The sequence below is a fragment of the Protomyctophum bolini genome, assembly GCF_963924005.1.
Source record: "Protomyctophum bolini genome assembly, chromosome: 10".
In the NCBI taxonomy this organism is placed as follows: Eukaryota; Metazoa; Chordata; class Actinopteri; order Myctophiformes; family Myctophidae; genus Protomyctophum; species Protomyctophum bolini.
Window position 1 is genome coordinate 5,492,583 of NC_137871.1, and position 27,258 is coordinate 5,519,840.

Below are 27,258 nucleotides of genomic sequence, written 5' to 3' on the forward strand. Positions count from 1 at the left end.
AGATCATGCTAAAATTCTATTTAATTGTTTTTAATAAAATAAAATAAACTGCTTTAGAATCGAAAAAAATCTTTTTTGAATCGAGAATCGGAAAAATCGAAAAGATCGTTTTTGAATCGAATCGTCACCCCAAGAATCGGAATCGAATCGAATCGTGGGACACCTAAAGATTCGCAGCCCTAACTGTTACTGTATAAGAAATAATAGAACTTACAGACAGTTGATCATTTCAGGGTTCGGAGTTAGTACTTTATTTGTAGCACTTCGAGTTTGTATTGTGTACTCTACCTCAGATGCAGTTAAGTTGTTACGTGAATAGACAAGATGAGAATAGATTTTACTGTATTTGCTTAGATTTTTACTTGAACTTTTATGCCTTTTGAATGTGTTACACACGGTACCACAGCCCTAGTATCTTGAACTGTTAAACAAGTGAACATTGTTTGCATTGTTGATTGTTGTAATGTTCATATTCTATATTTCTTATGAAAATGCATAAGATTGCACAGCTTTTATTTGTACTTTGTACGTTAAAACCTCAGAGGATTGTCAAAAAGCACTACCTCAAGTTCTGTATCGTTCTTGAAATAAAAATATTATTTTGCACTAAAATCGCCGTGGTTGCGTGGAATCGACAATGGTATCGAAAAATATCAATACTTTTCAGAATATCGTATCGAAGTGTAAAATCCACTAGTATATAGACAATATTTTAGGCCAATAAAAAAAGACTATATACAGAATTTCCCACCCGTCAACCTGGACTGCCGGACTACTAGACAAGGAGGTTAAATGGGAGGCTATTGTGCAGTCAAAGTTACCAATACAAGCTAGTTAATTCAGCATTATTTTATTGACCGGTCAGGCCGGTATGGTAGGCCTCAGGCCTAGCAATATAGGCCTCAGGCCTACCATACCAGGCCCACATTCAAATATGTGAGTGAGAACACGTGAGTGAGTGTTTCTGTCATTCCGATCTCCCACATATTTCTATTGACTGCAGGGCTTTATCTCTCAGCCAAGGCTGTAGTTGTCTGCAACGTGTCACTAAGGAGTATGAAATCCTTGTTTGACCAACACGCACACGCCTGAAGATGCACTGTGTGCGCACCAGACTGCGTGCTTGACAAACTACAATGTGAAAGCAAACCCGACCAAGAATGTTACAACTACACGCCTGAAGTCTACCAAACTATACAGTAGGTGTTAAAAAAAACTCTGTATAAGATGTCAATAGTGAGAGATACTCACATCCTTTAATGAGATGAGGATTGAACCGATCTTCTCCACCATGTTTCACTCTGTAGGAAGTAGAACAACAATGCATAAATGTCTGACTGTCTAACACAACGTCTCCACTAGCTGACACTACAGTGTTTCACTCTGTAGGAAGTAGAACAACAATGCATCAATGTCTGACTGTCTAACACAACGTCTCCACTATCTGACACTACAGTGTTTCACTCTGTAGGAAGTTGAACAACAATGCATCAATCATCACATGCCTGAAAATAGTAAAATTGTGGTGATGCACCACAAACATTACCCACACATAGTAAAGGGTTCTCCTGTAAACCGGGCCCCACAACAGGGTCTACTCACTTGAGATTCTCCAGCCCAGCAGAGAGCAGCATCTTCATTCCTGACTCATTCACCATGTTGAGACTCACGTCCAATTCTTTCAGATGGAGGGAGGGATTAGAAGTTAGAGCTGAGGCCAGAACTTCACAGCATCTCTCTGTCAAGAAGCAGTTCTCCAGTCTAAATGAAGAATACAACCAGATGAGAGAGAGAGAGAGAGAGAGAGAGAGAGAGAGAGAGAGAGAGAGAGAATGTGAAACACATTCAATGTGAATCACAATGGCATGTTCTAAGGGACCACTTGAATTTTAGGAAAAGGGGGGCCTGAAGGAAAATAGGGGAGGGTGATGCCTTTCTAATTGTAGTCAGAGGGAGGGTGAGCTAATAGTATTTCGAGTCCAAGGGAGGGTGATCCAATTCTGATAATAAAATAGTCTGGGTTTTTATATATACACATGTTTTACTGCAGCTTTTTTTTTATTCAGTCGAACTTTGTCTAATAATACCCCTCTGTTGCTTTGACTTGTAGTTGGTACACACACACACACACACACACACACACACACACACACACACACACACACACACACACACACACGAGTCTACAAGGATAGTCTGTCTCAGTCCCTCATATCTCTGGACACTTTCTTCATACTGAGCAAGCACAGGAACGCTATTGGCCCATTTTGGACTGAGGTTGATTAAAAAAAAGGCTTCTAAACATTTTTCTGAAAAACCTATGTTTCTATGTCAGTGGTGCTCAACCTTTTTCATGTCAAGGACCCCCAGAATTATCTCTATTGGGCTACGGACCCCCATTTGAAAATATGTAGTTCCAGGGACCCCCCAGAAGCAAATATTTTAGTTACTTGCGCAAGCAGAGCGCGCAAGTAACAAATCTGTGCCTGGTTTGCTGGGACCAGATTACACAAATGACCATATGTCTTACGTCATCATTTAGAGCTAGTCATACGTATACTATACACATAATCAGTAAAAATAAAATAGCAAATTGTGCCTGATCTGCTGGGACCAGAGTACGTGGTGTGTATATGTATGACTAGCTCTCAATGATGACGTAAGAAATATGGTCATTTGTGTAATCTGGTCCCAGCAAACCAGGCACAGATTTGCTGTTTTTTTTGCATACGCATCAAATTGCGCACTAGTAGCAAATAGTTACACCTAATGATTATACATTTCAAACGTTCCTTCACAGAGATACTGAGATGTGACAGTTTACAGCGGTCGAAAGTACTTGCGCGCTCTGCTTGCGCACTAGTTGGCCATTTATGGCCTACTAGTGTGCAACAAGCAAGTATGCACTCGGCAGAGTGCAGTTCTAGTTGCGAAAATGTTCGCTCTGAAATATATATTCAATGATTTGCGCCACATTTTAACGATTTTTTTTTAAATAGCAGACCTACAAGCTCGTAGTGAGCCACTCGGTGGCGCGTTATATGAGCTTGTAGATCTGCTATTTTTCAATAGCTAAATTATAACATAATGTTTAACCCATTTAGGCCTGACGTCAAAATAAATAAAAAAAGGATTCTGAAAGAATATATATTCAAAGATCTGTGTTGCATTTTCACGATTTAAAAAAAATAGCAGACCTACAAGCTCGTAGCGCGCCACTTGGTGGAACTCTATGAGCTTGTAGATCTGCTATTTTTCAATAGCTAAATTATGACATAATGCTTAGTTAAAACACCAAAAGCGGTACCTGCCCAAAATGGGTTAATTATAAAGTAAGCTGTGCTACTACGCTTTCATATATGGAGTATATGGTTGTCTACGCACATGCTGTACGCGTAGTTAGCACCATTAGCCTAGCGTTAGCCTAGCTACTTTTATAAATGTAGATAGCAGCGAAAAAGTTAATATAAATATCATTCAAAACTAGGGGATGACACTCTGACAACAAAACACACTGAACCACTCAGAGGTGTTTAGACTTTAAATGTGGTATCTCAGCATAAAGACTATACATACATTAGTCACTGTATCTTATCAATATTATGGTCAGTGTGAGTTACCATGATATTAACCTCATCCACACTCTTCAAATACTACCACCATCATAACTACATTATAATCACTTACTATAACAGAACTTTACTTAACCAAATACAAATAAAAAAATGTTAAATTAATCTGACCTGAGAGTCTCCAGACAACAGTTTGGGCTCTTCAGTGCAGCACAGATGAGATCCAGTCCAGAATCCTTCAAGCCGTTTCCACTCAGGTCCAGTTCTCTCAAATGGGACGGATTGGAGCTGAGAGCTGAAGCCACAACTTCACAGCCTCTCATTGACAAGAAGCAGTTCTTCAATCTAAATGAAGAATACAACCAGATTAGGAGAGAGAGAGAGAGAGAGAGAGAGAGAGAGAGAGAGAGAGAGAGAGAGAGAGAGAGAAGGTGGGGAGGGGGAGATTAAAACCAATAAAATACATATTCCTGGATAGAGAAGCTACTTGCAACCAGCAGAAGACTTTTCATAAAACTGAAATTTGAATTTGCTCATAAAAGCATCATTTTTTCCAGATGAAGATAGATATTCGTCCAAAGTTCACGTTGGTCAACAGTAGAACACTACATTTTCAATATTCAATAAATTCAGTCGAAATTTAGGAAAAGGGGAGCCTGGAGGAAAATATGGGAGGGTGATGCCTTTCTAATTGTAGTCAAAGGGAGGGTGAGCTAATAGTATTTCGAGTCCAAGGGAGGGTGATCCAATTCTTTTTTTTTTAAGTTTTATCCCACGATTTTGTAACCCAGTTTTCTTTTTTCACCCAGTGCCAATTATTATCTAATGTAATCCTGGGCGCTACACTTCCTCTGCCAACCTGGGGGAGCAGCGGGGGTGATCCAATTCTGATAATAAAATAGTCTGGGTTTTTATCCTACATGTTTTACTACAGCTTTTTTAAATTCAGTCGAACTTTGTCTAATAATACCCCTCTGTTGCTTTCACTTGTAGAACGAACACACACACACACACACACACTCTCACACACTCTCACACACACACACACACACACACACACACACACACACACACACACACACACACAGTCGAGTCTACAACTCCGTCCGTCTTTCTCTCTCTACTCTGCCGATACGAACGGAAATAAAAGCCTGGCTACTGAAGGATAGTCTGTCTCAGTCCCTCATATCTCTGGACACTTTCTTCATACTGAGCAAGCACAGAAACGCTATTGGCCCGTTTTGGACTGAGGTCGATTAAAAATAAAGGCTTCTAAATCCTAACATTTTTCTGAAAAACCTATGTTTCTATGTCAGTGGTACTCAACCTTTTTCATGTCAAAGACCCCCAGAATTCTCTCTATTGGACCATATTGGACCACAGACCCCCATCTCAAAATACCCTAAATCCTCTTTTAGGAACCCGGGCTATTATTTGTCTCAACCGATCCCGATACCGGGATTTTATTGGAAGGAGGCAGCTATAAGAAGGAGGCCTTTTATTTCTAATTTTCAAACTGATCATAATTAACAAATCACATTTTGGGTCAGTTAGAACACAGTAAAATGTATTGGGCTCATAGCCTATTGAAACCAAGTCCTCGTGAAATATTGAACAGTGCAGTTGCAGGTGCTCAATGGTCATTTTAACTGTTTTTCCATTATTGGCATATTGCCTATGGTAAATACCATAATAACATCAACACATCAATTTAACTTGAATAACCAATGAATAACCAATGGTATATAACTTCAACTGAGATAGAATACCACAGTACTGTGGTAAAGGCCTACAGTTAGGCTACTGACAAGTTCAGATGCAAATAATAACATAAAAATAAAATGTATGATAGGCTATTTCATATACCGGTAATATCAAATCAGAACAGTGCAACACTGCAGTGCTTCATTCAACGGGAGGGAGAGAGAGAGAGAGAGAGAGAGAGAGAGACGTCAGACGTGTTAGAGAGAGCGTCTCTCTCTAACGCACGCGCGCGAGAGAGAGAGAGAGAGACGTGTTAGAGAGAACGTCTGAGAGAGAGAGAGAGGGAGGGAGAGAGAAAGAAAGACGTGTTAGAGAGAGCGTCTCTCTCTGTCTCAAAGAGCGTCTCTCTCTAACGCGCGCGCGCACGAGAGAGAGAGAGAGAGAGAGAGAGACGTAGAGAACGTCTGAGAGAGAGAGACTTGTTGCTAACGGGGTCCCGTTAGCAACGTAGTAGCACCGGTATGCTGTTAGCTTGTTAGCTTGTTGCTAACGGGGTCCCGTTAGCAACAAGCTAACAGCATACCGGTGGTACTACGTTCGTTCCATAAAATGAGAGATCCAACGTTCGTTGCATGAAGGGCAGATCTGTGGGGGCTCTCTCCCGAAGTTATTAACTTTGTTGTATTGTGTGCGAGCTGAGCACCGCGGCCACGGCATCTGGACAGTGGACGCTGACAGGCACAGCCAGCCAGAGCAGCGAAAGTAACAGATACGGCACTTGAAAAAAAAAAAAACACAAAAAACCCCGGCTCATAAAAGAAGACCGGAATTTATTTACTTAATTCAACGCCATCCCCGGTGATTAATAGGGGCCCGGTAATTAATAGAAAGGAGGAGTTTATTGGAGGATTTACGGTATGTAGTTCCAGGGACCCCCCAAAATGTTCGCTCTGAAATATATATTCAATGATTTGTGCCACATTTTAACTTAAATAGCTAAAGTATAACATAATGCTTAGTTAAAATACCAAAAGGGGTTCCTGCCCAAAATGGGTTAAAACACCAAAAGGGGTTCCTGTCCAAAATGGGTTAAAACACCAAAAGGGGTTCCCGCCCAAAATGGGTTAATTATAAAGTAAGCTATGCTACTACGCTTTCATATATGGAGTATACGGTCGTCTACGCACATACATGTAGTTAGCACCATTAGGTACCGTTAGCCTATAGCTACGTTTATAAACGTAGATAGCAGCGAAATAGTTAATATAAATATCATTCAAAACTAGGGGATGACATTCCCACAACAAAACACATTGAACCACTCACTTTAGGTTTTAATTGTGGTATCTCAGCATAAAGACTACATACATTAGTCACTGTATCTTATCAATATTATGGTCAGTGTGAGTTACCATGATATTAACCTCATCCACACTCTTCAAATACTACCACCATCATAACTACATTATAATCACTTACTATAACATAACTTTACTTAACCAAATAAAAATAAAAATGTTAAATTAATCTGACCTGAGAGTCTCCAGACAACATTTTGGGCTCTTCAGTGCAGCACAGATGAGATCCAGTCCAGAATCCTTCAAGACGTTTCCACTCAGGTCCAGTTCTCTCAAATGGGACGGATTGGAGCTGAGAGCTGAAGCCACAACTACAACGTGTTCCTCTCCGAGGTCACAGTCAACAAGTCTGTAATTACAGATTAAATGTAAAATCAGAGATGATCAAACAGAACAGACCATGTTCACTGTGGTGCTGTCTGAAATGTGTGTGTGTTTGGATAGCTAAGCAAATAGCGGCAGTGAGTAACACATATTTAATTTAAATGTGCTCATAACTCTCCACTGTTGTCATTTGATTGAAATACAAACACTCTATAGCAGTGAAGTGAAGAAATGTTCTGTCAACAGATGAACAGTCTGTACGACGGCATGCCATGGCAAAATCACCCTGATATAACTAAATATACTAAACCCAAATCACACTTGAATTGGATTGCAATACTAATATATATAAATATAAAGTGATGGTCTCTCTCTCTCTCTCTCTCTCTCTCTCTCTCTCTCTCTCTCTCTCTCTCTCTCTCTCTCTCTCCCCCTCTCTCTCTCTATGAATGAATGAATAAATTAAGTATATAGTGATATAGTATATAGTTAACATGTTAACATCCACACTACTAACCTGGCTGTTGTGCAGTTCTTCACAGCTGGGATCAGTCTCAGTCGCCCCTCCTGTGATGTGTTGTATTTCTGCAGGTCCAACTCCTCCAGAACCTCCTCTGACATCAGCAGTATGGAGGCCAGAGCTGAACACTGAGGCACAGAGAGTTCCTTCCCTGAGCTGTTCTCTGACTCCAGGTACTGTTGGATCCCCCGACTTACTGAGGGGTCGTTCATCTCCATCAGACAGTGGAAGATGTTGATACATCTGTCAGGAGAGGCACGGCGATCATTCATCTCCTTCAGGTTGTCGATGACTCTCTGGATCTCCTCTGGACTGTTCTCTGTCTGACCCAGCAGGCCTCCTAACAGACTATGGTTGGACTGCAGTGAGAGACCATGAAGGAAGCGGACAAAGAGGTCCAGGTGACCACTCTTACTCTGCAGGGTTTTCTTCATAGCAGCCTTCAGGAAGACAGACAGGGAACTGTCACTGTTGAAACGGCGGCCTCCCAGGAATGTCTTAAGGACCTTATTGTTTTTCTGAGTGAAACAGTGGGACAGGTAGACTGCAGCCAGAAACTCCTGTATGCTCAGATGAACGAAGCAGTAGACCGTTTTGTGGAAGAACAAACCGTCTTCTTTGAAGAACGTTGTGCAAAAGCCCAAGTTCTTCAAGTCCACGTTCACATCAAGACCACACGCCTTCAGGTCCTCCTCATAGAAAATTACGTTGCCTTTGCCCAGTTGGTGAAACGCCAGCTTGGCCAGCTTCAGAAGAACTTTTCCTGCATCCTTTATGAGCTTCCCTCTGTCTGCCTCGCCTAGTGCAGGATTCTCCCGCTGTATCTCACCCATCAGGAAGTGGCAGAACAGCTCAACCAGGGTTTTGGGCAGCCTGACTGTCGTCCCCATGTTCTTCACCATGTTCTTCACAACGGTAGCAAGGATCCAACAGAAGACTGGGATTTCACACATGGTGAGGAGGATCTTTGATTCTTTGATCTGTGAGAAGATTGATCTGGCCTGGTTCTCATCACTGAACGTCTTCTGGAAGAAGTCCTTCTTCTGGTCATCTCTGATGAACCCTCGTACTTCTGTCATCCTGTTTACAAACTCCTTAGGGATCTGATTGGCTGCTACAGGTCGCGATGTTATCCAGATGCGAGCAGAGGGGAGGAGCTTCCCCTTGATGAGGTTTACAAGGAGATCTTCCACTGGGTAAGAGTCGTTGACATTCATGAGGCCAATTTCTGTGCTGAAATTAAACTCGAAATTATTTTCATCATAACCATCCAGAACAAACATGACTTTGAAGGGGATGTCATTGTAGTTTCCTGACTTCTGCAATTCAGTGAAGATATGATTAAGAATGTCTTCCTCAATACATCTGGTTTCCACGATGCAGCAGTGAATTAGCTGTGCCAAAGTAAACTTTTGTCCCTTGAGCAGATTTAACTGGCGGAACTTGAGCGGGAACACGAGGTGTGGGTCTTGGGGGAAACATTTCTTGGCCCAGTCAGACACAAATTTGTGTACGAGGAACGTTTTGCCAATCCCTGCACAGCCAACGGTCAGCACTGTTCTTATGATTCGTCCAGAAAGGTCTTTGAACATCTGACCCAGTTGGAGTTCTGTTCCCTCTCCTGCCTTATTCATCTCCATCTGTCTGACCTCATGATGGCTGTGGATGTCTGTTCTTTCGATGTCTACATTGTAGAGCGGAGCGAAGACGTTTTCAAACATGACCTCAGTCTGAGTGCCCAAATTTACACTCAGATATGTGCTGTACATGTTGCGTTGAAGCTGCTTTTCATAGTCAGTGATGTGACGATATCCTGGTGTTCTCTTCAACAGACCTGTAGCGAACAAAGCAATTCTATGTTTAACAGGCTTGTCTCCACACACACACACACGCGCACACGCACACGCACACGCACACGCACACACACACACACACACACACACACACACACACACACACCTCTCAGTTTGGCGGCTCTGTGTCGTCTTTCCTTCTCTTCTTCTGTCAAAGCTGAAATGTGAGGCAGTGATTGGTCAGTGAGATGTGAGACAGTGATTGGTCAGTGAGATGTGAGACAATGATTGGTCAGTGAGATGTGAGGCAGTGATTGGTCAGTGAGATGTGAGACAGTGATTGGTCAGTGAGATGTGAGACATTGATTGGTCAGTGAGATGTGAGGCAGCGATTGGTCAGTGAGATGTGAGGCAGTGATTGGTCAGTGAGGAGACACTATAGGATCATTCTCGTCTTCACATAATGACACAGATGGATGGATTTATATCAATATAGATTGTAAATAAATCTAGTTAAAAATAAATTAAAGACTCACAAGGTTGCTTGTTCCAGATTAAAGTTGCCAGTGCTACTGCGTACATGGAGACAGTAACAATAAGCCCTGGTCTGCCTCTGACTGTTGGTCCTTTAGGAGCTGAAAGACAGAAATATAAAACATAAATAGAAAAGAAAATCTCTTAACATTTTTTTATTCCCCTGCGAATGCTTCCTAGTAAAACAGGAAGTGAACAGATCCACGTCCTGGTTCCTCCATCTAGCTCCACCCCCCTCATAAAGTTGTGGGATTTGTTTCAAGTCAATCCGACAAACCGGAAGTAGGAATTATAGTTTTACGAAAGTGGAAGTCCGTACGGCTTTCCACTTTGAAAAAACAATAATTCCTACTAACCCACCCATCAGGTTTGGGACCTTTAGCATGCTGCAAACTGGAGTTATGGCTGTTTAAAGCCCAGCCAATAGGAGTCAATAATTATGGTCCCCCCTAGCAACTCCTCAAGGACCCCTTGGGGGTCCCTGAACCGCACTTTCATAACCACTGGCATGGCTGGCAAATGGGAGGAGAGATGGACAGAACCCCTGGGCAATGGGATACATACATCCAGGCTATGGGATATAAAGAAAAGGCCAAAAATCTGAACTAACCCTTGCACACGCACACGCACACGCACACACACACACACACACACACACACACACACACACACACACACACACACACACACACACACACCTTTGTAAAGCGGGTTGTCTACAGCCTCGCTCTGCTCCACACTGAAGCGGTTCTTTATCGCACAGGATATTCTTTTAACTCTTCTCCCTTTCTCGTCGTTGCTGATCGTCACCGTCCGGGAGTCGGGCCCGATCCATTCCTCATCGTTGTAGATCCTGGTCTCGTTGGGTTTGGGTGGAGTCCATTTCTCTCCGTGGAACCTCCATCGATAGACGACCACGCCCGACTCTGACTTGACGTCTCCCAATACGCTGCACTGCAGCGTGCAGCTGCTGGAGTTGGAGTCACATGGTGCCACGATGGATAGCTCTGGATGTGGGACTTTCTCTGTTGAGGACACAGAATGAAGACATGACGAATTAACCCATTCTGGGCCCTTTTGGTGTTTTAAACATTATGTTATAATTTAGCAATTGATAAATAGCAGATCTACGAGCTTGTAGTTCTGCTATTTTTGAAAAATTGAACGACCGACATAGAAACATAGCTTTTTTAGAAAACTGTCAGGATGTAGAAGACATTTTTAGAGTTTGATCTCAGGTCAGAATGGGTTAATGCACCACAGATCAATTACGAACACAAGCACATGCACACGCGCACATGCACATGGGCACATGCGCATACACAAGCCGGGGCAACTCTGACTGAAGACGAGATGTTAACATGCCTCCTGCTGACCCTGAACTGACCTCATGCCTCCTTCTATGCATGAGGAGTCCAAGCCCCAATTATTTTCACCCGACAGGAGAGGGAGTTTCCCTAGTTGGAAACGCAGCGCGTGGAAGGAACGCAAACACGTTATTTTATTCATTTCCCCTCCATCAGGCGCCCTGGCTGGCCAGAGGGAGGCGGTATGAGCCGGATTTCAATGACATCTTTTCGTCAATCGACGCCCCTTTATTTCATAGTAGCGGGTAGCGTTTTTAGGGGGCTTCTTTCCAAAGTGTAGGCCCCTAGTTGCTTATTTGGGCTTGTTTCTAAAGTGTAGTTGTTTATTTGGGCTTGTTTCTAAAGTGTAGTTATTTATTTGGGCTTGTTTCTAAAGTGTAGTTGTTTATTTGGGCTTGTTTCTAAAGTGTAGTTGTTTATTTGGGCTTGTTTCTAAAGTGTAGTTGTTTATTTGGGCTTGTTTCTAAAGTGTAGTTGTTTGTTTGGGCTTGTTTCTATAGTGTAGTTGTTTATGTGGGCTTGTTTCTAAAGTGTAGTTGTTTATTTGGGCTCGTTTCTAAAGTTTAGTTGTTTATTTGGGCTTGTTTCTAAAGTGTATTTGTTTATTTGGTCTTGTTTCTAAACGTGTAGTTGTTTATTTGGGCTTGTTTATATAGTGTAGTTGTTTATTTGGGCTTGTTTCTAAAGTGTAGTTGTTTATTTGGGCTTGTTTCTAAAGTGTAGTTGTTTATTTGGGCATGTTTCTAAAGTGTAGTTTTTTATTTGGTCTTGTTTCTAAAGTGTAGTTATTTATTTGGCTTGTTTCTAAAGTGTAGTTGCTTATTTGGTCTTGTTTCTAAAGTGTAGTTGTTTATTTGGGCTTGTTTCTAAAGTGTAGTTGTTTATTTGGTCTTGTTTCTAAAGTGTAGTTGCTTAGTTGGGCTTGTTTATCAATTAAGCAATATTACACGAGAGGGTGTGGGTTAACGTGATTATTGCCACGACAGTGATGCGGTCAGGAACGAGACGAAGTCGAGTATCACGCATCACTGTCGTGGCAATAATCACGTTAAACCACACCCTCTCGTGTAATATTGCAATTATACAACAGTTACCCTTAAAATTAAGAAAATCTCATATCACGACATAGAATTTGTTTTATAACGATAACGATATACTCATATATAGCATATTCTTTTACTAAACCGATTTTTTTATCTATTTTATCTATCTATTTTTGTTCAGGCCGAGTACTTTACGGTACTGAGTAAGACTGTCCCATTCAGACACAGAAGTAGGCCTACAGGAAGAAATAAATACCTCATGTCATTCACTGCCACACAGTTATGTCAGTTCATGTTAAGCTCTGTATAGGGAATCAACATGTTCTGTTGTTGTAGTTGTAGTGTCTGTTGTTGTAGTTGTAGTGTGTTGTTGTAGTTGTAGTGTCTGTTGTAGTTTGTTAAAGACGTTGGGAAGCGACCGCGTCATCAACTAATCCATGCCCAGCTGTGCGTATGGGACGAGTTTTTCTTTTCCCTTTTTTTTGATGGACTTTTCAGATGGAATAATTTATTTGGAACAATAAAACAGACCGGTAAGAGGAAAGACGTAGAATAAGTTTGCACCCGACGGACAAGCTCATTTGTTCAACCGTGTAAAACATGCGTGGCTCACGCAGTTTATCAATTTGACCCAACATGAAACCTGCACAGGGCTGGACTGGCCACCGGGCATACCGGGCATTTTCCCGGTGGGCCATGACCGTAGGGCAGGGATACTCAAATAGATTTACCTGTGGGCCACATTACAAAAATGGCAAGGGGCCAGGGGCCAGTAGATAAAATTACGACATTAATGATACTTGATAACTTCTCTCTTTCAATTGCTTTATTTTCGCAAAATGTATCAAAGTACAATGTGCATGCACACAATATGTAAATAAATAAATGTGTTACATTTTCTTGCATAAACACAAAGAGCTGTTTCCATAACTGCACAAATTATTGCACATAACATGAGTAGCTGTTATAATAACATAATAACATAACATGAGTAGCTGTCTGTCTGTCTGCCTGTCTATGAGTAGCTGTCTGCCTGCCTGCCAGCCAGCAAGTTGGTTAACAGAAAATAAATTGTTATGGCTGAGTAAAATAAAATACAATAAACACAATTTGCCTGAAAATAGATTACCCAGCTATGACCTTTTTCATGAAAAAAAATGAGTAGTGATATGGCTGACTGAGTAAAATAAAACAATCTACCTGAAAATAGATAGCTATAAGTGAAGAGCAATTTCCGCAATTACCATTTCCGCAATTTCCGCAATTTCATTGGTGGGCCAGTCATAATGGTCCCGCGGGCCTGATGTGGCCCGCGGGCCTGAGGTTGAGTATCACTGCCGTAGGGGGCCGCCATGATAAAAAAATAAAGTCCGGGTGTGCTGCCATTCTGCCAGTGCCATCATGATAATGTCACTGTACATGTATCAGTGAGTGACAAATAAGCCCTCTACAAAGGGTTGTGTAGTTGTCTGTTGGTTTGTATCATTTAGGCCTATGTTGTTCTGTAAAAGTGGTGTTATTAGGGCTTGTTTGTTTGTGTGTGCCGCGACGGAGCGGGCGGTAGAGTTTCTGCTATCTGCACGCTGGTTGTGGTGGGCCGGTCTGGGCCAAATTCACGCGAAAATGCCCGGGCCGAATTTTTATCCCAGTCCAGCCCTGAACCTGCATTTATAACAGTGAAGGGCCGGTTACTTTACCGTTACTCGGCTCTGAATCTGGTCAGCCATCATCTCCCTTCATGTTTGTTATGAAATAACAGCACAGCGTGGCTGAGCGCTGTGACGTAAAATACTGCCGTAACGCTTGTTTTGCGACACGGCGATATAAACGACAGAGAACATTTTTCACGATAGACATTTTCTATCGTCTATAGTACGATATATATCGTCATATCGCCCAGCCCCAACTGAATCTGGAGGAGTAATCTCCAAAAATGTGTTTTTCCAAAGTCGGCCTCCTGGTGGCGCTATAACAGGCGGTTCTGGATTTGGCATCGAACGGGTTAACGGTGCCGGAGATTAGCTGGTAACAGACGGACGGACACACGGACGGAGTGCAAAACATAGTCTGGTCTCTCCCCATGCCTTGGGCCTGGTGGAGACAATGACGAGTCATACTTACTCATCTCTTTAAGCACGTAGACCTTGTGGTGAGGTCTGCCGTTGAGCTCCACAGAATACAGCCCCATGTCTTCTACGGTCATGTTGTCCATGACCAGCCGTCCAGTGTGTCTGTCCAGTGTTGTGCGGTCTTTAAACGTCCCGTACAATTCCACACCAAAACCCAGTTCCCAGTCTGCTGCTAGGTTGGCTGTTAAATGACCACAAAACAAAGGTTATTGATACCTGCCTACAGTTTCTATCTGGTCATCCTAGCTTAGTAAAACATATAAAGTAAAACACTCTATGGCTCCGAGACATGGACACTTTCAAAGAAACTAGAGAAATGGCTGGATGGCACTTACACCCGCCTTCTAATGAGAGCACACAATCTGTCTTGGAAGAGCCACCCATCGACTAATCTAATATACGGTAACCTTCCCTGTGTTTCTACACTAGTCTGATCCCGAAGAACACAGTTTGCCGGCCACTGCTACAGAGCTGACAATGAGGTTATATCTTCCCTTCTTCTCTGGAGTCCTCTCTCTCTCTCTCTCTCTCTCTCTCTCTACCTACCTCCGTGCATCCACAGGATGAGGGTGACGTTAGGAACAGAGCGGATGTCTGGTTGCAGTTCCACACGGATGCCTCTGCCTCGTGGTGGAAGGTACGTCACCTCTTGGTCTGTGGAGAGACACGTATAGGTCAGCCAAGTTGAACAGTTAAAGTTATATTCAGTGGTTCCACTTCATTCAAATATCACTTATTTCTTTGAGGTTTAATGTTTGTCTTTAGTTCCATGTTTGTCTTGTAAACGCCATTGACAATGCAGGGAAAATGTACGTCATAATGTAACTCATTACGTCGTATTGTCTCTTTACTGTTTGTGTTTGCACCGTTTGTTTTACATCACCATTACATCACCTAATAAACATGAGTTAGACTTTAATATATTAGTGCCCCCCCAAGCCACCCCCCCAGAAGCAAAGATTTGAGTTGGGCCACATTGGGCCACATTTTCCCACATTGGGCCACATTTTCACGATTTTTCAAAAATACCAGACCTACAAGATCTGCTATTTTTCAAAAGCTAAAGTATAACATAATGCTTAAAACACCGAAAGGGGTAATAACAAGCCCAACACTGGTCATGATTATGAACATTCAATCTTACCAACAAGGAGCTGGATCATACTGTAGTCATACTGTAATCTTACCAACAAGGAGCTGGATCATAATGCTGCCCATGTGTGGAACGAAACAGCGGTAGGTCCCTTCGTCCGAGAAGCTCACCCTGGTCAGCCTCATCGAGACGTCACCACGAGACAGCTTGTCATGGATCAGGGACGTCCTCTGTTCGTACCACGGGTGCAGGGGTATATACCCGGTGCGTCCGTCTAGGAGAGTGCAAACGTCTTTTGGCTCCAGGTCAGCTCTGGTCCAAAACACTGACCTGTACTCCATGTCGACCGGAGGGTGAACGTGACACGGAAGGATCACCTGGCCTCCCAGTCTGGCCAGCACAGGTTGAGAGGACCCGTTGACCTGGTGTCGTCCTAAAAACACAACACAGGTTGAGAGGACCCGTTGACCTGCTAGAGTCCTAAAAACACAACAAAAAAAGGCCCAACACTGGTTATGGTTATGAATATGAACATGAATATGAATATTACCAACAAGGAGCTGGATCGTACTGCTGCCCACTCGTGGAACGTCACAGCGGTAGGTCCCTTCGTCCGAGAACCTCACCTCGGTCAGCCTCAGGGAGACGTTACCGTGTTGCAGCTCCCCCGGAAACAGGAACGTCCTCCATTTGTACAAGAGGTTCATGGCGGTGGTAATGTGACGTCCATCTTGGAAAGCGTAAACGTTTGGTGGGTTCAGGTCAGCTCTGGTCCAAAACACTGACCGTCTCTCCATGTTGAGCGGAGGGTCAACGAGACACGGAAGGATGGCCTCGCCTCCCAGTCTGGCCAGCACAGGTTGAGAGGACCCGTTGACCTGGTGGAGTCCTAAAAACACAACACAGGTTGAGAGGACCCGTTGACCTGGTGGAGTCCTAAAAACACAACACAGGTTGAGAGGACCCGTTGACCTCTGACCTGGTGGAGTCCTAAAAACACAATGCTGTCACGTGAGCTAGAGCAGTGGTTCCCAAAGTGGGGTCCGGGGACCCCCAGGGGTCCTTGAGGCAGTTCCAGGGGGACCCCCAGCTAAATGATAGTTTGGAACCAAATGGACCCTTTTGGGTCTGTAACTCTGAGAGTGTACAAATGGAACCAAATGGACCCTTATGGGTCTGTAACCATGAGTGTACAAATGGACCCTTATGGGTCTGTAACTCAGAGTGTACAAATGGAACCAAATGGACCCTTATGGGTCTGTAACTCAGAGTGTACAAATGGAACCAAATGGACCCTTATGGGTCTGTAACTCTGAGAGTGTACAAATGGAACCAAATGGACCCTTATGGGTCTGTAACTCTGAGAGTGTATACAAATGGAACCAAATGGACCCTTATGGGTCTGTAACTCAGAGAGTGTACAAATGGAACCAAATGGACCCTCATGGGTCTGTAACTCAGAGAGTGTACAAATGGAACCAAATGGACCCTTATGAGTCTGTAACTCTGAGAGTGTACAAATGGAACCAAATGGACCCTTATGGGTCTGTAACTCAGAGAGTGTACAAATGGACCCTAACGGGTCAGTTGAATTAACATTAACATATTATTTACAATATAAATTGGGGGTCAATTTCAAATGGTGCTCAATTAGTGTAAATTTTGGGGGCTATACAAGTGACGTGGGGGAGAGTAATTTAAAACGGCTAAACAAAGAGTACGTATGTATTAAATATAGTATAGCATATAATATAATACAATAAAATATAGTCACGATTCACCAATCCAGGATGACTTGATTCTACGCTTAAAATAATTGACAAATATTCTTTTGAAAATCTCACGGGGAAAAAATGAATGGCCTATATTTTTGAGTGGAACCACCACAAAATGGCCCAGTGTATTTCACTTTCTGTTTTAGGAACTGAGGGACAGGGCGGAGGGGATGGGCCAATAGGAAAGGTGTAGTTTTGTCAATAATCTGACCTTTTCAGCATTTGATTCTATAATTTCTTTCCCTTATATACCTCCTCTATGATGATTTCCTGTTTTGACTGCAAGTTGTCGTACGTCCTCTAAATGTTTTGATGAATTGAAAACGGTGGGCTCTATATTGGAAACAAGTGTAATGCTTTATGGTGTCGTCCACTCACAGTTAACAGTCTTTGTATTGAGTTGTGCTTGAAATGTACTGTATAATTATTCTGCAAACGGTTAATCAATCAATCAAATCAATACACATTCGAATTGAGTGGGGGGACGAGAACACACAGTGACATTCATAAAAATGAGAACTGAAAACGAGAACACATTCAGTATTTAGGCCCAGGCCACACTACTCTGGATCTTTTGCATATCTGAGTCCATGACACCCAAACGCAGAAACGCATTGAACACAGGATAAAATCACTGCAGTAGCAGGTTTCAAATGTAGGCTATATTTAGGGTGCCCAGACTGTCCCCCTTTGCGTGGGACAGTCCCTCATTGCCAGGACCTTTCAGGCGTCCCACAAATTGAGACCATGTCTCACATTGTGACTAGCAGTGTTCAAATGCCCTATATAGTCCCCTAATAGTTGGCTTTCTGTTGTAAAGCTCTCATTGCCTCTTTCCTGCAAAATGTAGCCTACTATTAAGTCTGTTAAAATAACATGAGAAATATCCCCTAGGCTACGGTACCGAGTCAGCCATACTACCCATGACCACAATTTGCATTTAAAACCAAATGTGAGATCAGAGGGGTTTAATTATAAAAGTATAGTCATTATTAGGCCTATGGTCGAATATGACATCAACGCATTTGAGTAATAAGTTGCTAACGCCGCCCCGTCCCCCCGGTTCCACACAAATACTTCTGTCCCTCAAATGAACAGTTTGGATTTGATTCTGGTCATCCTAAAAGGGCATCAGCAGCTACAGAACAACAACAGGTAAGTGCTTGTCTTTGAAGTCTATGTAATAGTGGCTCTGCAGTGCAGGGTGACAGGTTTGAACTGCATGGCCACATGGTGTCTCTTCATAGACGGAGCTTGAAACAGAACCTGTATTCTCAGTTGAGATTCTGGTTGGTTTACATTACTGCAGTCAGTAGGCTGCATTGAGGTGTTAATGGAAATACCAAAATAAGTCGGAATAAGTCCATGAGCCAGAGCTCAGAATTTGGGTTCCTAATTTGAGCATTATATATGAAAATATGCCAGAATTTGCATAACTTTCCAGAATCAAAATTGGATATAAGAGGCAACCTTCTTATTTAATTTTGTTTACATGTTAGAATCAAATGTTTTAAGTAATAAGTTGCTACTCCGCCCCCCGTCCACACAAGTGATACTTCTGTCCCTCAAATGAACACTTTGGATCTAATCACCCTAGCTATATTATAAAGGCCTACTTGATTATATATTTACACTTATGAGGTGCCAATCATATTTTTTAATGAAGTATAATAAGTATACAGCATTTTAAAAGCCACCTAAATTGTGAGTGGAAGTGAAACATGTTTCTTTCATTGTCTGTCAGCATGTCACACTATATTATGTGCGTAAATCTCCAAAATCCCGACCTTCGACTTTTCTCTCCCTATAATTTAGAAATGATAGACACTTTAGACGTTACCATTGCTCTGGCGACTTGACAAGTCCTGCACAGAAAATAATATTGTCCACAAACAACCACTTGTGAACTTGTATAGAGTGGCTATATTTTCCAGGTGTAGGCCTATAATAAATGTCACGTTATAATGTTGGCTAATACAAGTTCACACGCGCACATTGTCGGCATGCAGGCGCAATGACAAATGCAGTCAAGGGTGCCTTTACCTAAACAAACAGGAGAGAGCCATATGCGCAGCAGCGCACGGCGACCCACTGTTCTCTCTCCCACGGCGACCCACTGTTCTCTCTCTCTCCCCCCCCCCCCTCTCTCTCTCTCACTCACTCTCTCTCTCTCTCTCTCTCTCTCTCTCTCTCTCTCTCTCTCTCTCTCTCTCTCTCTCTCTCTCTCTCTCTCTCTCTCTCTCTCTCTCTCTATATCCACAGACCACTACAGTTTATCTGTAGCGGTCCGCAATTAACATCTTGTTCAAGCTTCGCACTCTTCACACTGATATATATTTATTATTGGATGCAGCAGAGCAGAGCCTTTGCTCGCTGCAGTTGATGCAACATTATGATAAGTATTAAAGTTGTTAACAGTGATATATAAACATGAACAATCGGATAGATATCCGTAGTTTCCATGCAGGCACAAGCTGCATGTCTCACCTAATTATAGTAAAAATGATATGCGCTAATAAGCGGTGACAACATCAAAACTAAGTCAGCTGAGCCCTGCTACAACTCCCAACATCTACGAATGCTAAATATAAAGATGCTTTTACACCGATGGTTCGACTGTGGCCTACGGGGTGCTTGTGCAATGTGTTAGTCCGTAGTTTTCAATAAAGACGTGGTTTATACTTTATAATGTCAGAGAGGCATACGGGGTGTTTGTGCAATGTGTTAGTCCGTAGTTTTCAATAAAGACGTGGTTTATACTTTATAATGTCAGAGAGGCATACGGGGTGTTTGTGCAATGTGTTAGTCCGTAGTTTTCAATAAAGACGTGGTTTATACTTTATAATGTCAGAGAGGCATACGGGGTGTTTGTGCAATGTGTTAGTCCGTAGTTTTCAATAAAGACGTGGTTTATACTTTATAATGTCAGAGAGGCATACGGGGTGTTTGTGCAATGTGTTAGTCCGTAGTTTTCAATAAAGACGTGGTTTATACTTTATAATGTCAGAGAGGCATACGGGGTGTTTGTGCAATGTGTTAGTCTGTATTTCTCAATAAATACATGGTTTATAATGTCAGAGAGGCATACTAGGCCATAATGTGAGGTCCCTTTTCGTTCAGTTTTGTTCCCGCGTCATGGGCACTGTAAGGGCCAAATGAGTACAATTATCAAGTTAATTTGTGACCATGGGGTGGCGCTGTTATCCTTATAAGCGTCAGGTTCACTGGCATCTGACCCAGAAGGGCAATGTTTTTTGACCGCAGGTATGTCACTGTTGTTCAAACACTGTGGAGCGAAATGTTTGTTTGTTTGAAATGTTTATTTATCCGTCTCTAATTATGGGTTGTTTTATGAGAACGCAGATGCTGTACTGACTATGGTGAACAGGTGAAGCAAGCAATAAATATTTAACAGCACGAAGAGCTGCCTGTGTTTATCATTGGAGCGAACAGTACAAGTCTAACAGCAGCGCGTCAGCCAGGTCCAATCGAGATTAACCAGGGGCCCGTTCCACGAAACTTGGATTAGAGATTAAGCCGGGCTTTAACACATATCCTGGCTTAATATATCCTGGATCAGTGCTTAACCGGTTTCATGAAAGCTGGTTGATCTTGCCAGATTAACTTAACCAGTTAACCTGGATATGTTGAGGTTTGATTCGGTTTCATGAAAGTGATTAGTTACCATGTGGAAACTTATGCTTTGGGATTTAGCCTGCTCCGGACCAGGCTAACAGCCAGGTTTATTGGTTTAACCTAATCCTGATGTCTTTACTGTTCATTAAGCAGTCAAACTGATCACAAACCAATGATGTTTTCCAGATTTAATTATTATGGGGTTATGTTGCCTTATTTGTATCGGTCTGCATTAAAGGACTAATTTAAGCACTATATAAAATCAAATAACCAAAATATATAGGCTGCACAACATCATGACAGCTTGTGAGCTTGATCAGCTGCTTTTGGTGAATGTTCCCCATGAATAGGTTTGCTGTCGTGCAAGTGCACGGTTAAGAAGAATTATTATATTATATTATTTTTTAATTTTTTTCGTAAAAGTGAAAACCACTAAATATTACCATTACTCATTGTTTTACAACATATTACCATTGTAACGTTTCACCCATAGTCCTACATACTTACACCTAGAAACCCCATTCAAACCTATTTAGGTTCATCCTACGGTGGACATGTGTGCCTGAAAAGGAATCTTTGAAATGTTTCATAGTTTTAGAAATATAGTGCTTTCAAATTTGAGACATTTATAGGCAGATAGTGGCACTTCAAAAAATCACTTTCACCTAGAAACTCCATTCACACTTTCAGCTTACTGTGGAGACACATGCTGGAACTTTTTACTTTGAAATGTTTTGTAGTTTCTGAGTTATTTAACTTAAATGCCCAATGCATTCTCATACATGAACCCATGACCCTCACCAGTCTGGCCCCTGTCTGGACAACAACCCCCTTCCCCAAAGGTAGCTCCCTCAGAGGAGGGAGTTATGGCCAAATATCACAATGCGACAATATCATTATGCTTACAATATTAAGAATTCTGTTTTAAGTTAATAGTAGTGGTAAAATTTAAACTATATTTTTGGGGTAGTTAATCATTCAGTCATACTATTGAGAGTATGTTCTCTCTTTAATTACAGCAGCAGTATTTATTTTAGAAGCTTAAGTCCTTGTATCAGTAAGTCTTGAATAGATTAGTAAAGATAATGAGATATACAGAAGGGGGCTGTAATGCAACTATTAAGGATGCAAACTGCCTTAATACCCCATGAAGAAGAAGGATCAGTAAATCTGTGATCCACATAATGGGTCTAGAGACAAAAAGCCTATTAAGCCAGGCTTGCTGATCCCGGCTCGCCAAATCCACCAATTCTGAGCCTCGCTTGGCTTTAGTGGAACGGAATAAACCAGGCTAAAGATCAGGATTTAAAAAGCCTGGTTTTGGCCTATATCCTGGATTAGTTAATCCAAGATTTGTGAAACAGGCCCCTGGTTAGTTTATTCTCCAGCAGTAGTGGCAAGTAACATTCCAAAAAACAAAACAAACGGAATGTCAAAATATCCACCGCGGGGTCTGAGACCAGAGCCATTGAGTCATTGAAATGCTACTTTAAATGCTTATAGTATGACCTTTCACTGCTTCGTCTCAACCATTACTCAATGGCTCTGGTCTCAGATATTCTGACATTCTGACATTCCGTTTTTTTTTTTTTTGGAATGTTGCCATTGCTGTTCGAGCAGCCATAAACTAAACAGGTTCATCTCGATGTTCTGGCCATCTTTGTAATGTTAGTGTTAGTAAAAATCAGGTAAAAGAGTAACGTTTGACTTGAGGCAGATATATTTGATGATCATGAATTGGAACATTCCAATGTGTTTCTAATGATTAAAATGCATGCATCGACTTGACTGAAAGTGTCAAAAGTTAAGTTATAACTCGTTTTCACATGCAAATTAGGGTACCAGACACACCCCATTGTAATGATAAGTATTCCAACATGTTTGTAATGGTCAAATAACTAAATAAATATACACCGCATTTGTAGCACATTTGGTTCAAATGTTACAGCCAAAACTGTTTTAGGTGGCAGCCATATTGGATTTGTCTGCCATTCGGGCGCCCTAGTTTAATCATTAGAGCATGCCCTGGGCTACATCCGGGCCAAATTTGGTCCCTTTAATATTGATTGGCATGAAAATATCCGTAAGGCCTGGGACTATTGCTGAAATGTCAGATGCTGTGACAGTTTGTGGTACTTTAATAAATGTTGCATACAATATGTTGAAATAATTCTGACCTTTATTAATTGCGCAAGCAGAGCACGCAAGTACTAGTTTCGCCCGGGACTCGTATATGCACTGTCCCAGCCGTCCCGCCACTTTTGATGCGTATGCACCGTCCCAGCAAATTGTGCCTGATACGGCAGTGGTGCCAGATTACATGGGGCCTGATTCATTAAAAAGAAATACGCCACCGTTACACTGTGGCGTATTTATCCGTCCGATCAAGCTACGTTGAGATGACGTGTTATTCAGAGAGCGGTGTGTACCACAGGTGCGCTGGCGTATCGCAGGTGTATGTCATACTGAATGCAGTGGGTGCAAAGTGATCGGAAAAGCACCCGACAACCTCATTTGCATTGATCCACGCCCCATATCGCACCATAAAAGGATTCAAGCATGACTCAGCAGACAGCAGTTTGGTCTGTCAAAAAAATAAAAAAGGCTTTGCAGCCGCAGACTATGCGGCTTCACAGCCGCGGTCAATGCATGAATATAGCCCGCACTCTATTAATATGTCCACAACGGTGCGTGCTCCGCTGCTGAAGCAATATAATTATAATTTATTTAATTAAGTTCGGGACCAAGGCGGGTGCTGCACTCACACCTTTGCAGTCAGAGGTAAAACATAGGCTATCCGATATTTAAAATATAGGATATATGTCAATGCAAAAGTCGTCTTTTGAGAGAGAGAGAGAGAGAGAGAGAGAGAGAGAGAGAGAGGGAGGGGGGCATGGCTTGCGCGATAAAGAACAGTAGCCTACAAGCCTATACATTCATAAGTGAATAATTGGGATCCTCTTGTCTGAAGAATTTAAGAAATTATAATCCAGTGAGTTTATCCAGTGAGTTAAACTATTCTGTGTGGCATCCATGCATGTGATCAATATCAATACATGATTATAAAGTCTGTCCTTCATATTTGCAAGCACGGGAGCAGCGCGTGTCGGACCATCGCTTTTTCGCATCGCAGCGAATGTGGAGCTGCGGAGCGGACCGTTGCCCCGTTGGCTAGAATGCTGTCGGAAAAAAGGCCGCCTCCCAGGCTAATGTGGTCTTCTATTTTTTATATCGGCAGCACGCTGCTGTCTGCCCCCCCGCCACACCACACACACACACACACACACACACACACCCTGCACACACACACACACACACACACACACACACACACACACACCGACCGACAGTCAACTGACTCAAGGAGCTCCGTAACAAAACAATTTCAATAGGCCTGCCGCCTACTGCAGGCATTACTACACTAAACAATATTGGATTCGTAGTGCAGAATGCAGATAAGCCTATATGTTCTTATTATAATTGTGAGTTTGTTTTTTAACATGCGCGAGAGCCGATCTACAAGCTCACAACGCGTTGCACTGCGAGTAGAAAGCTGTCAAGTGAGAAGCGCAATCGCGCATGCTATAGTAATATCCTAATGAATAAATAAAAAGGTGTCGGGCTATAGGCTATCATTTATTTTGTGCTGATCGACCAATATGTCATGGGGACACATGCCTACATATTTTATCTGAGATTTGGGAACAATTTATTGATTCAGCATGAAGACTAAAGCCTTCTGAATAAATCTCACGTGTATGCTTCCGCAAATGTCTCCCGTCTCCGCCACCTAAAGACGTCCCGTGGGAATTGACGGAGTTTCCGACCAACGTACGTGAGCGTCAAGTTCACGGCCATTTCAGGCCCATGGTGTGTATATGTATAACTAGCTCTCAATGATGACGTAAAAAATACGTGGATTAAAGGACCCAATGCCAGAGTGTAATTGGTTTTCGATGGTGACGTAATGACGATATGTTTTAGTGTTGGGAGGATTAAAGGTATGTAATCTGGCACCACTGCCGTATCAGGCACAATTTGCTGGGACGGAGCATACGCATCAAAAGTGGTGGGACGGCTGGGACGGTGCGTACGGCGCAAAGTAACCACAGTATACCGCTAATCAACTTACAAATGATATACATATACATATAGTATATGTATAACTAGCTCTCAATGATGACGTAAAAAATATGTGGATTAAAGGACCCAATGCCAGAGTGCAATTGGTTTTCGATGGTGACGTAATGACGATATTTTTTTGTGTTGGGAGCATTAAAGGTAATGCTCCTATGTATACATGTATGTAATCTGGCACCACTGCCGTATCAGGCACAAGTAGTCATTTCTGAGATTTTACAGTTTGTAGCGGTTGAAAGTACTTGTGCGCTCTGCTTTATGGCCTACGAGTGTGCAACAAGCAAGTATGCACTCGACAGAGTGCAGTTCTAGTTGCATTTATTTTTAGTCTTTACAGGGGGGTGTGGTATCATTTTGATAGACCAGCCATTTTGGGCCAAGGTGGGTGCGCTGCTTTTCTTTTCTACCTATCATTACACAGTAGGTTGTGAAATTTGCTGTAGTGATCTGGGTGCCAATAACGTTAGTTGAAGCGTTTTTTTTTAAACAAATTTGCTACATTTCATGATCTAGATTAACGTATGAGTAAACTAAGGCACCAGTACTTGTTTCAGATGTTAGGTAGGCTATATACAGTATTTATGACATATAAAGATTTTGTGTTGCCAAAATCAATATAACACATTTTACAAGCAAAAACAGCAGCACAAGATTTTCATTTTTTGGTTTTATAGCCTACTTTTATATACATTTCTGGCCTGTGACAAAATACTGCAGGATATTATGAGTAGAACTTTTAACCAAAAGTTCAGAAGGGTATTTATTATCTATGAATAAATGCATTGAATGAGTAGTGCCCATGACGCGGGAACGAAATTCATTTTCTAGGCACTTTTTCTGGGGTCCCAACACGGCCTAGGGCCATATTGTGAGGTCCCTTTTCGTTCAGTTTCGTCCCCGTGTCATGGGCACTACACAATATTCAATGCTTTTTTTCATAGATATATATATATACCCTTCTGGACTTTGGGTTAAAAGTTCTACTCATAATATCCTGCAGTATTTTGTCACAGGCCAGAAATGTATATAAAAGTATATAACCAAAAAACGAAAATATTGTGCTGCTATTTTTGCTTGTAAAATGTGTTATATTGATTTTGCCAACACAAAATCTTTCTCAAATGTCATAAATACATATACCTAACATCTGAAACAAGCACTGGTGCCATAGTTTACTATGTGAATCTAGATCATGAAAATGTAGCAAATTTGTTGAAGAAAATGCTTCAACTTAAGTGATTGGCACACAGCACATGAAGCATACACAATACACATAGTAAATGTAGCCAAAAGCTTCATTTTCAATTCATTTTCTAGGCACTTTTTCTGGGGGCCCTAACACGGTCTATACGGGGTGCTTGTGCAATGTGTTAGTCTGTAGTTTTCATTAAATAAGAGGTTTGTAATGTCAGAGAGGCATACGTGTTGTTTGTGCAATGTGTTAGTCTGTAGTTGTCAATAAAGAAGTGGTTTAATCCAGTTTGTGGCCAAACGCCATTTCCCTCTCCTCGTTTACTTCCCGTTTACATTGAGCGTAATTACGTCTTTCACCGGATGCGCTCCCTCCCTCACTAGTACGGTCGTTGGGGAAGTTCCGACAGAAATCGGCCACAGACTGGATTTCTTTATTGAAAAGTGAAAACTACGGAATAATAGTTCAACATTGTAGGCCTACAAGCAAAACATGTCAAAATCCATCAACTATACATCTACGATTACAAATAATAAAAGAAAAAAACAATCTAAATCTTAGGCTACCGTTGGCTATAGTAGCACACGCCCAGGACTACAATACAGTCGAGTGTAAATAAAGTTGTATCGTTACCTCTCACAGGTAGTGTGTAGTAACCGCTGGGTCTGCTCCACAGTATCACCAACATGTAGAAGAAATACATCCTCATCGTCGTCCAACAGCAACAAACCGTCTCTAGTGTGACCGAGAGAGAGAGAGACGCCATCATTACACTCCTGACGCCCCAAAGCAACGACTTTAAGCAACGACTGTTTTCAGGACGACTCCGCTACGCTGAAGTAGGCTACGGCGGCTATGACGCCCATGACGCCCGCGCAGCTGTCAAAATCGCAAACAGCCTCCGGCGACGGCGACATTGGTTGCCATGGTGACGCGTCCATGCAGCATGTGTCAAACACATTATTATTATTATTTCTAAAACACCCTGTCGCGCGTCAGCCATATTGCTTAATTCTTACATGCGCTGGACATGATCAGCAGTGGAAAGTAACTTGTGGAAATTTAATAAAATACTTGT

At 42.1% G+C, this 27,258-nt stretch overlaps 1 protein-coding gene across 1 annotated transcript; it reads right to left on the minus strand.

Annotated features, from left to right (window-relative positions):
• Positions 1–1,014: 1,014 nt before the first annotated feature.
• On the minus strand, positions 1,015–26,889 carry LOC308322123 (uncharacterized protein; the record flags this gene model as incomplete). The annotated part of the gene is made up of 14 exons (XM_080773318.1): positions 1,015–1,034; positions 1,252–1,301; positions 1,603–1,761; positions 3,744–3,917; positions 6,810–6,983; positions 7,476–9,312; positions 9,438–9,488; positions 9,808–9,906; positions 10,504–10,830; positions 14,337–14,525; positions 14,891–14,998; positions 15,532–15,870; positions 15,988–16,326; positions 26,814–26,889. 14 exons carry the CDS (start codon positions 26,887–26,889, stop codon positions 1,015–1,017), a joined length of 3,942 nt encoding a protein of 1,313 aa, XP_080629444.1.
• Positions 26,890–27,258: the final 369 nt, after the last annotated feature.